This window comes from Eulemur rufifrons, chromosome 20 (genome assembly GCF_041146395.1).
Source record: "Eulemur rufifrons isolate Redbay chromosome 20, OSU_ERuf_1, whole genome shotgun sequence".
Taxonomy (NCBI): Eukaryota; Metazoa; Chordata; class Mammalia; order Primates; family Lemuridae; genus Eulemur; species Eulemur rufifrons.
Genome location: NC_091002.1, coordinates 9540685 through 9557351, shown reverse-complemented (window position 1 = coordinate 9557351; position 16667 = coordinate 9540685). Strand labels below are relative to the sequence as shown.

Genomic DNA, 16667 nt, shown 5'->3' with positions numbered 1-16667 from the left:
ATTTTATTAAGAGCATTTTCAAACATACGGAAATGTTACCGTTTGATGGTGAACACACATGCACACCACCAGGTGCTGTAATGGATTTATCACGTCTCCAGCCCTCAATCCATTCATTTCTGGTGCATTTCAGAGTAAGCTGCAGACATCAGTACACGTTCCCACTGAACACACCAGCATGCATGTCGCTGACGACAGATCACGTGTTTGCTTTTTAGGCTGTTTTCTACAGTGCAATGCATAAACCCTGCGGATGCTGATGGTGACTTGCGACAAGCGCACGGACCCTGCGGCCCAAACCCCACCACACCCTGGATGACTCTACCACCCAAGACTAGCTTGTTCACTGAGACTATGCTGCTCTGATGCTACAGGTCTCTTGATTCTAACCCCAGACCTGCTTTATCCGTGACTTCTGGGCCCCGAATGACATTAAACACACACAAGTGGAATATCATGACTTTGAAGTGCTGCAGCAGGGGGAACCGGCCAGCCAAGGACAGTGAGGCTGCATTTTTAAGATTCTACCCTCTTCACGGACATGGGCCTGACCACCTCACTGGGCTACAGTTTGATGCTTTAAAATCGAGGCTCATTCTTCCCAAGGGCCACTGTAGTTTGCAGAGTCCAGCCTCTAACCCCAAGGATACCGTCCCCTCACTGGTGGCAGGGAGCAAAGGCAGATGGTGGGAGTAAAACCCACAACAACTGCTTTTCTAACCACTCAAGGTCAATGTCCTTGAGGCTGAACCCTGAGAGCACCGTGCCCTTCACCATGTTCAGACACAGTCAGAAAACCAGCCCATGGTGTCCTCGCCGCCTGGCTGCAGAAGGCCCTGTCCCCATGAGGCTCAGCCTGGCCTAACTTGTGGTCACCACGCACAGGCGGTTTGAAAGGAGCCCACACAGGGACCAGCCTCTCCGGGGCCACGTGGGGCTGCCGATGGCCCGCCCTGCTGCACTGTGCTGCCGACTGGCCTGCCGTTCCCCAAGGCGTGTAAAGTACAAAAGGCCAGACTGAAAGTGCTGCTGCTTATTTTCTTGTGCAAACAAGAACTGGAAATCAGTGAAGAAACCAAATCTCACGTACCTGCCAGCCATTGACAATCTTCTGGTTAAAAATCCCAAATTCATAGCGGATTCCATAGCCGTATGCTGCCAGGCCCAGGGTGGCCATCGAGTCAAGGAAACAGGCTGCAAAATCCAATCACAAATCAGACGGTCAGCAGAACCGAGGCCCGGCTGGGACACCACCCACAGGGCATGAGGTGGGGGTTCAGAGGAGACCACAGCCAGCTTCAGGTTTCAAGGAAAACTGGGGCCCCTCAGCCTCCCCTTGGCCCAGAAGACATCGACATGGGGGCTACTCGGAGGCTGTGGGAGGCTGGCGGAGGTGAGGAATCCACAGAGAACACAGCGAAGTGCGAAGCGCTCACCGCCTCTCCCAGACAGCCCAGTTCAGGCCGAGGCCCCCACCCTCTGCACATTCTGCTCAAGCCCAAGCCGTTCTGAAGGTAGGGACACATCACAGACCTGTCCCTACATATCGCTGACACAGGCCCAGCAAGGGGGGCTGGTGGTGTACATGTCACCACTGCCCATAACTACGCAAACACCCAAGCTCCAAAGTGCCACCAGGGACCTGGGAGGGGCTGGAGCATGTCACTAAATGGAGCACTTTTCTTGAAAGACAAACAAAACAATGACAGTGTTTTCAATAAAGATCCAGAAGGCAACCTTACTACATCTAAGGAGTAAAAAAAGAAAAAAAAAAAAGAAAAAAACCCACACAGAACACAAGTAAATAAAATAGACGTCCAATCCATCACACATGCAGACGCCTGCCGGGTGTTGTGTTGAGGGAAAGGAACGAGGGAGACACACAGATGTCAGACCCGGGCTCTCGTTCCGGAAATTCTTTCTTCGGGAGGGAAACAGACCACGTCAGGCTATGGCAGGCTCAGCGCTGCTGAGCTGTCCGCGGGTGGGGCCCGGAACAGAGGGCCTCGGGGAAGGCTGAGGCAGCAGGCAGCCTCCCTGGTCCAGGAACCGTGACTAGAAAAGTCAAAGGACCCAGAAGACCCCAATCAGAAGTGAGTCTAAAAGCACAGGAGAGGGAGCTGCGGTGACTGGCCACCCCTGTGGCTGTCACAGAGCAGGACAAAGGAGGCTAGAGCTTCCCTCGAGCTTAGGAAACCCGGTTCTGCATTTACTGAGAAAGGACCAAGTAGGAACATGGCAAAAATCAGTCACATGTCCCAGGGCCTGGGGGCATGGAGGGGAGTGAAGACCTCTGCGGCTCAGTGCCCTGAGGGGGCGCCAAGGACACCCTCCTGTTCTGTGAGAGAGCCCACAACAGCCCCTCACCAGAGCCTCAGGGAGGAAAGGGAGTCATGCTGTGACAAGCCTAGTCTGAGCTCACTTTGTAAATGACAGCACAACCCTGCATTTGAGAGAAGACCGTGGAGGACACATGTGGCCTTTCACACTCACAGGTGGGGCAAATTTTATTTATTTTTGAGACAGGGTCTCACTCTGTTGCACAGGCTGGAGAGCACTGGCATGATCATAGCTCACTGCAACCTTGAACTCCTGGGCTCCAGCAATTCTCCCACCTCAGCCTCCCGAGTAGCTGGGACTACAGGTGTGTACCACCATGCTTGGCTAATTTTTAAATTTTTTTGTAGAGACAGGGTCTTGCCATGTTGCCCAGCTGGTCTTGAATTCCTGGGCTCAAGCGATCCTCCCGCTGTCTGTGGCCTCCCAAAGTGCTGGGATTATAGGCATGAGCCACCAGGCCCAACCTCAATTTTTTCTTTATATAGATTCAAGTGCTGTTTTGTTTGAAAGAAACATGTTGCATTTATAATTTTTGGAGAATTTAACCTAAAATTTGAAAACATAAGCACACCCACCACCCCCCCGACAGATAAATTTTAGGACATGAATTCCCTTTATAAAACGGCAACTCCCAAAAGGATCACTGAGGCGAAGTGGCCAGGGGCCAGGCCACCAAATGAAATCAAATCGCACTGTGACCACTATTTCTACTTCTGTGTTTTTAACCTGGCTCCCTTTCTCCAAAAAGGCTGGTGAAAATACTTAAAATAGAAAACAATAGGGCTGGGCTCACACCTATAATCCTAACACTCTGGGAGGCCAAGGCCTCAGCCTCCCGAGGATAGCTTAAGCCCAGGAGTTTGAGATCAGCCTGAGCAAGAGTGAGACCCCGTCTCTAATAAAAACAAAAAAATTAGCCAGGCATGGTGGCGTGCACCTGTAGTCCCAGCTACCCAGGAGGCTGAGGCAGGAGGATCCCTTGAGCCCAGGAGTTTGAGGTTGCAGTGATGATGCCACTGCACTCTACCCAGGGAGACAGAGCAAGACCCTGTCTCAAAAACAAAACAAAAGAAAACAAATCCAGAAAACAATAACAAAACTGGGTATGCTCTCAAATACAGTGGCCCAAGGGAGTGATATCCCTGAAAGAAACAGCTCTACTCTTTCTGGGCAATCTGTTGACTGTTTCAAAGCCAGAATGACTGCTATACGCACAGTTGTGTTCACAAATCGTGTTTCTCTCCATCTGTCTTCTTCCAGTTACTGGCTTGGACCCTGGAAAGTGGCCAGCATACTGGGAGCCCCTCCCGGCACTAGCTTACCCAATGTAGGCAAGTTTGGTCTTCATGATAATTATGAAGCACCCTTTATAGGAAAGAGAACATATATTTTCCCTAAAGATTTCAATCTGAAGAACACACTGGCCCATCTACGCTGAGGGAAGCCAATTTACCCCGACAGATCAGCATCAAGAACATGCCTGACACTGGCCTCGCCACATGGCCACCAACCAAGCCAACAGGCCAGAGGAGCTCACCCTAACAGGTGTGGGTTACCTGCCAGCCTGCCCAGGCCCCCGTTCCCCAGGCCAGCATCTTCTTCTATCTCTTCCAGTTCTTCCAAGTCCAATCCCAACTGCAAACAGAAACAGAGGCAGCATTTTAATATGACTTAATATTTTCCCTCAAATGATAGGGTGAGAGACATTTAAGTCTTGTAAGCTTACGCCAAAAGTTAGAGTCTGCTTTCCCTTACACTTGAAAATCCATTGTTAAAATTTCATGTTAAATCAATGCATGGAAATGAAAGTTTCCAATATTTCAAAAACTGCTAAGAGTTGACAGTCAAAATTAAACATGGTTTAATAGCCAAAGGTATTTACTGACAGGTAATTAGCCTATTTATAGTGAACAAACTACAACATGTATCTTAAAAGTGAAACCAATGGTTTTAGCCATTATCTAATTTCACATAATCTAATGATATTTACATGACATTGTTTTAAACCAAAACCTAAAAGCACTTTTCCTGTGGTTATTCCAGTTGCATGCAAACAATCTTGTAAAATAGATACAGCATGTTAAAAATTAGACAGAAAGCAACAAAGTCACAACGACTTACACTGACTTAAAACCATTCCAGAATACAGACCTTAAGGCTCTCAATTATGGTTTATGGATGAAGATTCCATTAATCTGGCTTTAGTGTATGAACTTGACAAACTGCTCACATCATCTGGATCAGTGGTTTTTAAACTTTTTGGTCTCAGGAAGACCCAAAGAGCTTTTGTTTATGTGGATTATATATGTATCAATATTTATCAAATTAGAAATTAAAATGCAGAGATTTTTAAAAGTATACAGATGAATTCATTTAAAAATAAATAATAAACCCATTACATGTTAACATAAACAAAGTATGATGAAAAATAAACATGTTTTTGAAAACAAAATATTTACTGAGAAGAATGCCAGTGTTTTCTAGTTTTACAAATGCCTGTAATACATTTTCCACTTCATCATTCAATTGTGATGTCACATATTATATTGCCTCTGGAAGACTCCACTGCACACTCATGAGAGAATAAGACTAAAGAAAGTAAATAACATCTTAATGTTACAACAGTTCTGACCTACTGGACCCCCTGAACAGGCTGCAACGACTGGGGGCCTCTGGACCACAGTTAGAGAACATGATAAACTACAAGAGGTGAAAAAAAGTCATGAGAAAATAACATCACAGCCATAAATGATTTAGTATACATTAAGTAAACTGAGTGATATTAACACACACAGTAATTCAATTCAGAGTAAAATTTCAAAATATTGTGACTTGAACTTAACTCCTAAAACAATTTCAAAAGACTGTGTTTCACCAAAAATATTTTGCGTATGTGGGGGTGGGGTAGGACTTACCAAATAGCACAGTACCTGCTCCAAGTAAAGAAATAAGTTTAATTACAATGTTTTCTAAACTGACCATGGAAACTCTTATTCATAAAAACGCTATTAAATTCACAAACCAATACACTGAAGACAGGCTGAGAGTGGATATGGGGAAAGGTGTGTGGTTCCTTCATGTTTTTAGGTTGAATGTCATAGGCACACTGACCCCAATAGGGCAAATGTCGCCTTGACTATGAGAGCATTAGAAAAGACACAAAATGTAGCTAACTGACAGAAAGTCTACAACTCTGCTAAAATGATCTTCTAAACTGAGGATTAAAAAAAGTGCACTCTAATGCACTCATAATAACCTTTTTTCCTATTGAGATATAATTCATATACCATAAAATTTGCTTTTTAAGAGTGTACATTTACAACCATCACCATCATCTATCAATAATTCTGAACTTCAGGCCGGGTGTGGTGGCTCACGCCTGTAATCCTAGCACTCTGGGAGGCCGAGGCAGGTGGATCGCTCGAGGTCAGGAGTTCGAGACCAGCCTGAGCACGAGTTAGACCCCCGTCTCTACTAAAAAATAGAAAGCAATTATCTGGCCAACTAAAATATATATAGAAAAAAATTAGCCAGGCATGGTGGCGCATGCCTGTAGTCCCAGCTACTCGGGAGGCTGAGGCAGTAGGATCGCTTAAGCCCAGGAGTTTGAGGTTGCTGTGAGCAAGGCTGACGCCACGGCACTCACTTTAGCCCAGGCAGCAAAGCAAGACTCTGTCTCAAAAAAAAAAATTCTGAACTTCATCACATCAAAAAGAAATTTGTACCCATTAGCAGTCACTCTCTATTTCCCCCGGCCTTGGCCAATCCCTTACCTACTTTTTGTCTCTGTGGATTTGCCTATTCTGGACATTTCATGTAAATGGAAGTACACAACATGTGGCCTTTTGTGGCTGGTTTCTTTCAATGAACATAATGTTTTCAAGGTTAATCCATGTTGTAGCATGTGTCAGTACTTCCTGTCTTTTAATTTCTATGCAGTATTGCAATGCATGGCTATCAACATTTGTAGTGTTTCTACTTATGGCTATTATGAAAAATGCTATGAAATTCATATACAATTTTTTGTGTAGACAAAATCCTTAAGGATTAATCCTTAATGGGATTAAGTTCAAAGTGAACACTTAGTGAAGACTCCTGAGGAAAAGCAGTGTTTATTCTGATCAGGGAAATTTTGTGGTAGGATGAGCTCGGGAGGTTATCTTAGGGGTTGAGGGAGAGACACCTGGGGTGGGTTGCCAGCCTGAAAAAGTATTTAATAAGTAGAAATGAGATAATCAGAACCATTTTTGTAGTTTAGCGTTCTAAATCTGCCCCTGGGATGGGGGTCGGGGAGGGGAACGGCTTCTAGAACCTTCCAAACCTGAGCATCACATTCAACCCAGCGCTTGTACTCCATGTATTATCCTCACACTCGTTCCTACTCTCTCCCTCGAAAAAGAGCAGCCCCCACCACCCGTCTCTCCTCTAAGAAGGCAGAGCAGGCCACAAGGCACTCCCGTTCCCCGACAGCTGCTGGTCTTCACAGCAGTGCTTACTTCTGAGACGGAATGCACAGAATTAAAACCCCAGTGCGCCCGAGACGCCACCCAGCACCCGGCCCGAGGACCCCCATACCTGATAAATAGCTTCGTCACAAGCGTTCTGAAGGCCCAGGTTCACCATGGTGTTCTGCAGCGTGCGACCCATGTAGAATTCCAGGGAAAGGTAATAAATTCGCTGAGGAAGCAAAAGAAAGAATCTCAGATTTCTCATTCCATCCCCACACATTAGGAAGATTACGGTGACAGGGGAAAGGACCCACTTAGGACTTTCATTTACGGTGACCATATGTGCAAAAAACGGGCATGCTCATTCCAGCCAGTGTCACTGACCAGAGCTTCTCACGGCAGCCCACCCAGGGGACCCCCTCCTAAAGCACAGCACTCTCTGCCCTGACCCTCTTCAGTCCCCAGGCGAGTAGAAACTAACCTTCCCCGACGTGTGGGGCACAGGTCACTTCAGTGGTTGGGAACAAGGCTCCCAGAACTGGACGGATCCAGGTCTGAGCTCAGCTTGGCCTCTTACCAGCCGTGTGCCCTTGGGCAAGTTACTTCTGCACACCTCTAACACAGAAAACAACCCTATAAGGCTGGAAATATTTTCAAGTATTAGCCCTTAGCACAGCTCTGGCACAGTCGACAGGAGCTGGGTGGCTGAAGGGCCACGCCCACGTCCACCAGGCAGAGGCTGTTTTTGCCTGCTACCTGTTGGTTGGCTTTGGGGGTTGCGATTGTCCTAGCTCGGTGGTAACGAGGTGCTATAACAAGGACAGCCACCGCATACAGCGCCTCCTGGGCACCCAGCGGGGTCCTAAGAGCTCCCCAACGGGGTACTACGGTACTACATACTCCCCACAACCCCCAGGCTCAGAGCTCTTGCTGTCAGCCTGACTCCTACTGTGCCATCAGAAGTAAAGCCTGAAAAAAATAAATGGGGAAGGAGGGACAAACTTGCTTTGCAGAAGAACTCCAACCGATAAATGTACAAGGAACGCGAGAACAGAAGACCACCATGAGAACAGCGCAGTCACAGCGGTGGAGGCAGGAGGCACTGCCAAATGCTAAGATCAGTGGGCACAACCTGGAGGACTGACAGGTACTGCACACCCTCCAGGGGTCGCCCCTTAAATATTTATTAACTGCTGTGACGGTTTTAACAAATTTCAAACTTTCTCAGACATTCTTCACTCCAGGAGGTGGCGCTTAATTCCCTGCTCCTTTGAGGGGGGCTGGACTTGGTGACCACCTGTTAACAGGGCAGAGAAAAGAACAGCAGAGAACTCCACAGGACAGGAACCTGGCCATGCTGATTGGCACCCAAAATTGCCACTGATGAGAAGGGCACTTTATCTCTGTGTGCTCTTTCCCCAAATCCGTACCCCAGTCTAATCATGAGAAAACAGCAGACAGAACCAAATTGGGAGATTTTCTATAAAATGCCTGACCAGTATTCATCAGATTTATAAAGCATCATCAAAATTATAAAGGTCATAAAAGACACCAGGACAGATCAACAAACCATCACAAATCTAGGCTTTTAGAGTAAATGAGTTCAGCAAGGTAGCAGGATATAAGATTAATATAAAATCAATTATATTATTTATAAGTAATTATTCATAATTAACTACATTAAAATCCATTGTATTTTTATACACAAGCTCCATGTAACGTCTACCCACGCCCTACCCAGAGAGAGCCAGGCAATAATGGAATCTTCTTATCACCGACAGACAAGCCAGGGCCCAGTCAACTCACATGGAGTGATCTGGACCATGTTAAACTATTTATAACCAGCGAAGTACCAGTCATTCTTTTTAAACAGACTACTTGCATCTTTCATTTTAAACTGCTTGCAGGCTGAGAAAAGCCACTTAGCTACACCCAAAATGACATGTCATGCCTACTCTACAAGATTCCACTGAAGACACTGTTAACCAAACTCTTTTGTTGTCCAATTTCCTTTCTAAATTTTTGTGTTCATCTTCCCTTCACCATTTCCTAAGAACCCTATTCTATACAGATAGAGAAAAGGCCAGCTCCAATGCCCTGGCGTTTATCTGCTTCATGTCTTAGAATGTTGTGGGTTTCTAAATGGCTTACCGCCTTGCTTTGTTTAATGAAAAAAAAAATTATAGGTATGACACTTACAGAGTTCTCTCAATTTTCTGATTTGCATTTTGTTTTTATTAGAGATAGGGTCTCACTATGTTGCCCAACCTGGACTCGAACTCCTGGGCTCAAGCGATCCTCCTGCCTCAGCTTCCTGAGTAGCTGGGACTAACAAGAGTGTGCCATCACACCTGGCTCCATCATTTGTATGGTTGTTTGATTTGTAATTGTATAACTGCATCTCACTTGTGCTTCTCACCGGCAGGACAGCTGGTGAAGCTGAACAAGACTGCAGATGACAGTGCCGTGCAAACGGGAATGTCCAGGGTCTAACCGTGCTGTGCTTGTGTAACAGGATTTCCCTGCTCTTCCAAAGCACACACTGAAGCTTTCAGGGGTGAAGGGGCAACAGGGCTGCAACTTATTTTCAAATCGTTCAGAGAAAAAATGAATTTGTACAGAAAGATAAAATGACCTAAGGAATGTGTTAAAAACATCTGGGGAATCTAGGGGGAAGGTATATGAGAATTCTTTGCATTACTCTTGCAAACTTTTTTTAAGAGTTTGAAATCATGTAAAATAAAGTTTTAAAAAATGGCTGAGATGTAGAAGTGAAATCAGTTACAAAATTTCATAGACACAAATGGTCCTTGCAGCCACGCACACGCCCGTGGACTAGTTAGGGTTTTCTAGAGAAACGGAAGCAACAGTAAGGTATGTGCAGAGAGAGAGAGAGAGTCTTAAGAATTGGCTCACGATTGTGGAGGTGCAAGTCTGCAACCTGAAGGGTGGGCGGGCCTGCGGGAGACCTAGGCCAGTGGCGGTTCCAGCCCACAGGCTGCTGGCTGCAGATTTGTTCTGTAAGACCCTCGACTGATTGGAGGCGGTAATATTGTGATACAATAAAGACATACATATTTGGTCTTCCTGGCCAGAGCCCCTAAAACTCTCATAATTTCCTATGTGATAAAAGCAATGAAGATGGAAAGAATGTCTTTTATCATTTGTAACAAGCCCCTTTCAATCATACCAGACATATGTTAATGAATGACTTTGGAAAGCACCTAAAGATGACAGCTTGTTGCCAGGGGAACCAAACTTGTGATCAGAAGCTTGGAACTCTCAGGCCCACCCCTCCTCCCGCCACCGCCCCAACCTCCAGGGAAGGGGGAGGGGCTGGAGTTAACCACCAATGGCCAGTGATTTAATTGATCAGGCCTAGGTAGTGAAACCTCCATAAAATCCCCAACAGAAGGGGTCTGGAGGGCCTCCTTCCGGGTCAGTGAACACACGGAGATGCCGGAGTGTGGCGCCCACAGAGAGCAAGGAAGCCCCAGCACCCCCATACCTGGCCCTATGCACGTCTTCGTCTGGCTGTTCCTGGGCTGTATCCCTTTACCATGAACTGGTCGATGCAAGTTCAGTGCTTCCCTGAGCTTTGGGAGCCATTCTAGCAAATCATCAAATCTGGGCAGAAGTAAAGAGAGGCCCTGACACACGACTGGCACCGGAGGTGGGGCAGCCTTGTGGGACTGTGCCCTTGACCTCTGGGACCTGAAGCTAACTCCATACAGACAGTGTCAGAATTGAACTGAGTTGCAGGACACCCAGTCAGTGTGCACTGAGAACTGAAGAACTAATTTGGTGTGGGAGGAAAAAAAAACCAACAGAGGCCTAAGGAAACTAACGGCACACACACTGGTAGGCTTCCAGATCCGATAAAATGATGGCTTAACCCTGCCTTCGGGCGGCTAGCTGCCAGGGTAATTGGCAACACAAAACAGCTGCCCATCGTCCACTTCTGGCCAGAGAACTAACTTTGAGCCATCTGCTGTCAGAGGAGCCTGCCCAGGGATGCAAGGTCAACTTCACGTATACAAGTGGAAACACCAGAGTAACCGGGAGTGCTAACAAGATTCCACCGGCTGGTTCTACCACTAATTAAAACAGAACCCCAGAAGTGGGGATCACGGGCAGCCGGGGCTGCACAACACTGCTCCACATCATCTTCCTTCAACTCCTGGGTCCAGCCAAACCAAAAGATTAATCGTATTCACTGTGATTATCGTATTAGGAATATTTAGGACAGCAGTCTGGGCTCCGTGTAGAGCTGCTTTTCCTTAATCTACCACTGCAGTCCCGCAAAGAGCTTACGGGAACAAGCCACAGAAAACTGATTATTCCATCCACTGCAGCTGTGCAGCGGGTCAGCTGCCCCCCACATCGTACACCTGCTTCACGAAGACCCACAGAATAAATCTAGACATTATAGCAGGGACCCTCTGACTCTCCTAACTGGGCATGATCTACTTTGGTTGTCAGGACTTCCAGTCTGCCATTTGTGTCCTGACCTTCCACCCGGTGCTTCTCCCCTCCCTGTCCCATCCCAACTCTGAGGCCTTCGACTAATTTGAAACTTTTGTGCTACGTCTTACAATGTCAATATAAAATGGAAATATTTTATAAGCAAATACAAAACCCTAACATTTTAGAATGGCAAGGGACCTCAGGAATAGATTACTCACTCAACTCCCCTCATTTTAAAGATGACAAAACTGAGGCCACGAAAGGTTACGAAATCCACCCAAGCCCACGGCAGCACAGACTGAACGGTAAAGCCAGGCCTACGAGAAATCTGCCCTCACGTGCAACCCTCTCCCGGCCCGGCACCGTCCTAGGCTCTGCAGTTCTCAGGAGACTTTACTCTCTTTACTCTCCCCCTTGCCAGGGCTTGCTCGTCTCATGAACCCGTGAAGCACCTTTAAAACCTAGCACTGCCTCTTGCCAAGCACAAACCCCTCAATTTTAGCCAGATTTTTTGACTTGCTGATTTGTCAAGCAGGTTGCTTGAAAAACCTTCCTCTGAGCACTCCAAGTTTCTATTGTTTCTGCTGTTTACCAAAAACAAAGCACTAAGAGTTATGAAACAATAGGTTCAGCAAGAGACAGATTTTATGTAATAAAAACAAGTGTTTCTATCAGTACAGAAAAAAAACGCACAACACGAAATATTTACAGCATTTACAATGTTATTACTAGCGGGTAAGATAACAGTTAATTTTTTCCTTCTGGCTTCTGTTCTCTAATTTTTCCTCCAGTACTTACAAGGTCTTGTATAATTTTTAAAAGGACAAAAATAATAAAAGCATTCTATTTTATTTATAGCTATCGAGTGTTACACTACCACAGTCTGCAGGGTGCTGGTGCACATCCCTGAGGCCAAGGCCACCTCCCCTCAGTGGCTCTGGCGGGGCTGGTTTCTGGTTCATTTCCAACAAACTCGTAACTTTTCCAGAGAAAGGATTACAAGCTTATTTACATCATGAATTAGCCAAAAAAGCACTTAAATTCCAATTTTCCACTTTTACAAGGCCTTCTTATCCAGAATAGGCAAACAGCCTTTCATTATAGGTTGTGTGGCTTCTTTAAGAGAAAGGTTTCCACCTGGAACCACCACAGTGGACAATAAAACAGACCTCTCAGAGGTTCAGAAAACCTGTTTTGTTAGAGGAACTAATTCTGTTCATGAAGGTCATTTCCGTGATCCCTGAGCACATCACTGGCCTCTCCAGAATCTAATTATATACAAATACTCTAACGAGAGCCCCAAGGTGTCGAGCCGTGTCCCGGTTTAGCTCCAGGGAGGTGCCCTTGAACATGCAGGCAAAGCTGCACACTTGTCATCCTCGGCTGGACAATAAAAATAATGTTGTGCATCAGAGCTCTTCCAATAGCGGGGAATTCTGGGGGAGCCACTGCTTCTTGGCTGCTTTCCCTGGCAAAGTCATCTCAAGCCCTTGTTATAACCTGTTTTGGCCATTTGGTGCCATTTCTTTTTTTGCTGTGTTGCATACTAAATATGAAGAGGCTCCCATGGTATCCTAACAAATCTGTCCTAACACATCTCTATTCAGAAAAAAAACAGTACCCCAAAATAAGTTTGGAAAAGCAATCAATCTCATTCTTAGCAATTACTGTATTAAGTATATCTTAATGCTCTACAAAAATACATTAAAATGTCATCATCAACAAAACAACTGTCCAAGCCTGGGCACGGTGGCTCAAGCCTGTCATCCTAGCACACTCAGGACGCCGAGGCAGAAGGATCACTTGAGCTCAGGAGTTCCAGACCAACCTGGGCAAGAGCAAGACCCGTCTCTACTAAAAATAGAAAAAACTGGCTGGGTGCAATGGCGCTTACCTATAGTCAGTCCCAGCTACTCGGGAGGCTGTGGCAAGAGGATCGCTAGAGCTCAGAAGTTTGAAGTTGCAGTGAGCTATTATGGCCACCGGACTCTAGTTGGGACAACAGTGTGAGACTCTGTCTCCAAAAAGAAAAATCAACTGCCCAGTGCCCAGGTGTACACTGCAAATGAAATCTTTGCAAACTGGCTTCAGGCCTGCAAGTGTGTTCTTTCCTCACCAGTTTCATTCGAACTTAGTATATGAGAAAGACAAATTTTCCTTTGTCTAGAGCAAATTAAAACTGGCAACAGGGGGCTGTCCAAGACTGTAACCTACCACGCCTATTTACTGACTTTGTAAAGTTGTTTATGAGCAAAAAAGTTACAAATGTTTATGAATGAAACGGAAAAGCTACAAAATTTTACGTGCAACATGTACTTTTTTTTTTTAAATGTGCATGTATATTTAGGAATACAAAAAGATCAGGAAGGACATATACCTGTATTTTAACATGGTTAAGAGTAATGGGGGATTATCAGTGACTTTCTTTAATGTATTTTTCTATTGCAAATTTTTGCAACATATAAAAAAGTGACAATTATTAAAACAATCTCCATGAACTTTCGCCAACTAAATTTCTCCAAGAAAAGTGTGGAAACCTCAAAGCCAGAGCCTTCTGAAGAGATGGAGAGGGAGAGCCATCTCTGACCTTCGGACCCCTCACGGTTTAAGCAGGCATCTTGAATGATTTTCTTCTACTCAGCCTAGACCCAAAAAAGCTACTCAATTCCCTGCAGATTACTGAACTCACCCCCTTCCAACCCATAAAGCTGCCCAGGCCTGGTTCCAGTCCCCTGCTCTCCCACACGCATTTGCAGGAAAACAAAAGGCTGGGACGGGGGTGTCGGGAGCACCGCCTGCAGCCATCACGGAAGTGCACGGCTGGAAAGTCACGGCTGGAAAGTCGCCGGAACACCCGGCCGGATTCCCGGGCTCGGGATCTGCGGGGAACAGCGGACGCTCGCTAGGCGCGGGCTCCTCACAAGGGTCCTGCGGTCTGCCCTGCGCAGAGGGAGCCCGGCCCCCACCCTGCCATGGGTGCCAGGCGACACCCGAAGCTGCTGTCCCCGCCCCGGCCGGGCGCGGGAAGCACCAGGCCAGGCCAGCGCACACCAGGCCGACCCCAGGGAGCGGCGACTGCGCGGGTCACCGCAGGCTGCGCGGCGGTATCGGGCGGCCGCCCTCAAATCTGCCCCACATCCTGCACGCGCCGCCGTACGTGCGTCTTTCTGGGGAGAAGCGCGCAGCCTCGCGCCAGGTCTCAGGGGCCTGTGGCTCAAACACACCCGGAGCGGGGAGGGGCGGCCGCCTCACCTTGGGGTCGCGCTCGTAGTAGTGCTGCTGCGTGCGGATCCAGCGGCCCACCAGGTGGTCGCGCACCGTGTGCGCCAGCGCGAAGAAGTAGTCGCGGGGCGTGGCCACGTTACGGTCCTTAACCAGCGTGAAGTGCAGGTGCCGGTTGAAGCTCTTCCGCACCTCGGCCACGTCGCCCAGCCCCGCGATCCCCCGCACGCTGATCTGCTTCCGCTTCTCGCTGTCTGTCAGCGGCTTCGCCATCGCGCCGGCCCAGGTGGCTGAGGTGGCGAAGGACAGCGGCCGGGACGCGCGAACCCTGCAGATGCTGCGGCGGCTCTGGCGCCGGAGACTGCGGCGTGGGCCGGCTGCCACGGGCTGCGCATGCGCGCTGCGCCGGGGGGCGGGCCCGCGCGGGGGCGGGGCGTCCCGTCTCCTAGGTGGGGATGCTGATGTCCGGGGGAGCTGCAGTGTCCAAGTGACCTGCCCACGCCACCTGGGAGCGGGGATTTGCCCCCTCGTTGGCAAGCCACCAACGGGGGCCGGTGGCTTTGAAAATACCAGCTAAAAGAGTAAAAGTTTCCGACAGGCAAGTGCCAATCTGCCTGCCAATCCTCAGACCCGGGGGGCAGGCGCGGGGAAAACCAGCTGCGAGTGAAACAGAGACACTATTTCCCCCAAGGGCGTGACACAGCCCCAGTCCAGTGTCATCACGACCCCTTACTCTCTAAGAAGCCTTGCTCCTTAAATCACACACTGGCAGACACTTTGCCCTTTGAAATTACAGCAGGAATTAGGAAACATCCCCCTCTGGCCGGAGGAGCTCGGTTACTCTGACAGACTCAGCCTCCTCATCCCAGCCCAGGCTGGAGCTCCAGATAGGGGTGTCTGGACAGACACAGCCTCCCACATTTGCTCAACACCATAGTCCCCCAGGAAACTGGGCGGTGTCCACTCTGCAGACCAACACTGGTGACCCCTTGCACACAGTCAGCCCTTGCCGACCCCTACTTGGCTCTGAGCCTGAGGGACCCCTGCTTCGTGTGAAGTTCACCTAAACTTCACCCTCCCCAACCCCGTAAGAATCTGCCTTTTCCTTTGACCTTGGGACGATCCCCTCATTGCAATGGGTCGGTAAATCTGATTTTGTGGGACCGTGGGTTTGCTCCTGGTGGTCTTGGGCTGAAAGGGCTGCAAAGGTTGCCCACAGGAGATGTCATAAAAGTCCAGGTGCAGTAGTTTTCCTGGTGTGATGCTTTCAAAGTTATCTTCTTATCTGGAGGCCCTTCCAGCTGCAAACTTCTGAGGGTACAATAAATCTCGAATGCCCCCACGGGCCACCCAGCTCTGGCTCTAGGATTCACTCCTGCACTATATCCTAGAGATTCTGGAGCCGGCAAGATGGAATTGCAGGTACTGCTAACAGTGCTGTGGGGGCCAAGCGTGGCTGGAAGCTCTGTAGACTGACATAATCTGAGAGTGATCTGGGAAATCAGGAGAAGTCATAGAAATGATTATGCCCTAGGACCACTTTGTACCCCTCCGAGGAACAGATTTCAGGGAAAGCTTTGATTCAAAAGGCAAAAAACGAGCTGTACAAAGATGTTTTCTACTGTGATATAGGTTAGAATTAAAACCTTGTAAAGGTTCATCCACCCAGCTGTGCGGCACACTGAGCATATAATGGTGAAGCTGACACCTGTTGATCGTGACTGTGTGCTGTACCTGATTAACTCAATCCCCACAACAGCCTTTAATTACCCTCACTTTACAATGCAGAAGGTGAGCCACAGAGAAGTTAAAACATCTCCCTAAACTCACATAGCTAATAAGGGAAACAGTCAACATTCATCCCCACCCCACCCCACCAAGTCCTGGTCCACTGCGCAAGCCCCAACTTACCTGCATTCACAAAGTCAATATCATAAACCATCATGTGGCTAAAGGAAATGACAATTTTAATAGCTAGGGAAGTGTAAAGGATGATACGATACTGACAAAAACACAGAAATAAGGAGGATATAATCCAGAAATGACAGTAATGATATAAGCTTTATTTCATTTAAATTAATTTAAATTTAAATTAAATAATCACTTGTGGCTAGAGGTTGCTATGTTGGAAACACAGGTTTATACCAAAACATAAGCACTGGTTATTTCTGAGTGGCAGAATTATTAGAA

At 47.6% G+C, this 16667-nt stretch overlaps 1 protein-coding gene across 2 annotated transcripts in view; it reads right to left on the bottom strand.

The window, feature by feature from the left end:
* PYGB (glycogen phosphorylase B) overlaps positions 1-14801 on the bottom strand; it is a 38150-nt gene extending 23349 nt beyond the window's left edge. The window contains exons 1-4 of one of the 2 annotated variants that reach the window (XM_069495625.1): positions 14508-14801; positions 6916-7017; positions 3897-3975; positions 1091-1194 (exon numbers count right to left, since the gene is read on the bottom strand). In XM_069495625.1, the coding sequence (XP_069351726.1) occupies positions 1091-1194; positions 3897-3975; positions 6916-7017; positions 14508-14750 (528 nt within the window). In that variant the 5' untranslated portion in view covers positions 14751-14801. The remainder of the gene's footprint in view (positions 1-1090; positions 1195-3896; positions 3976-6915; positions 7018-14507) is intronic. The other variant, XM_069495626.1, reaches the window with a different exon arrangement.
* Positions 14802-16667: the final 1866 nt, after the last annotated feature.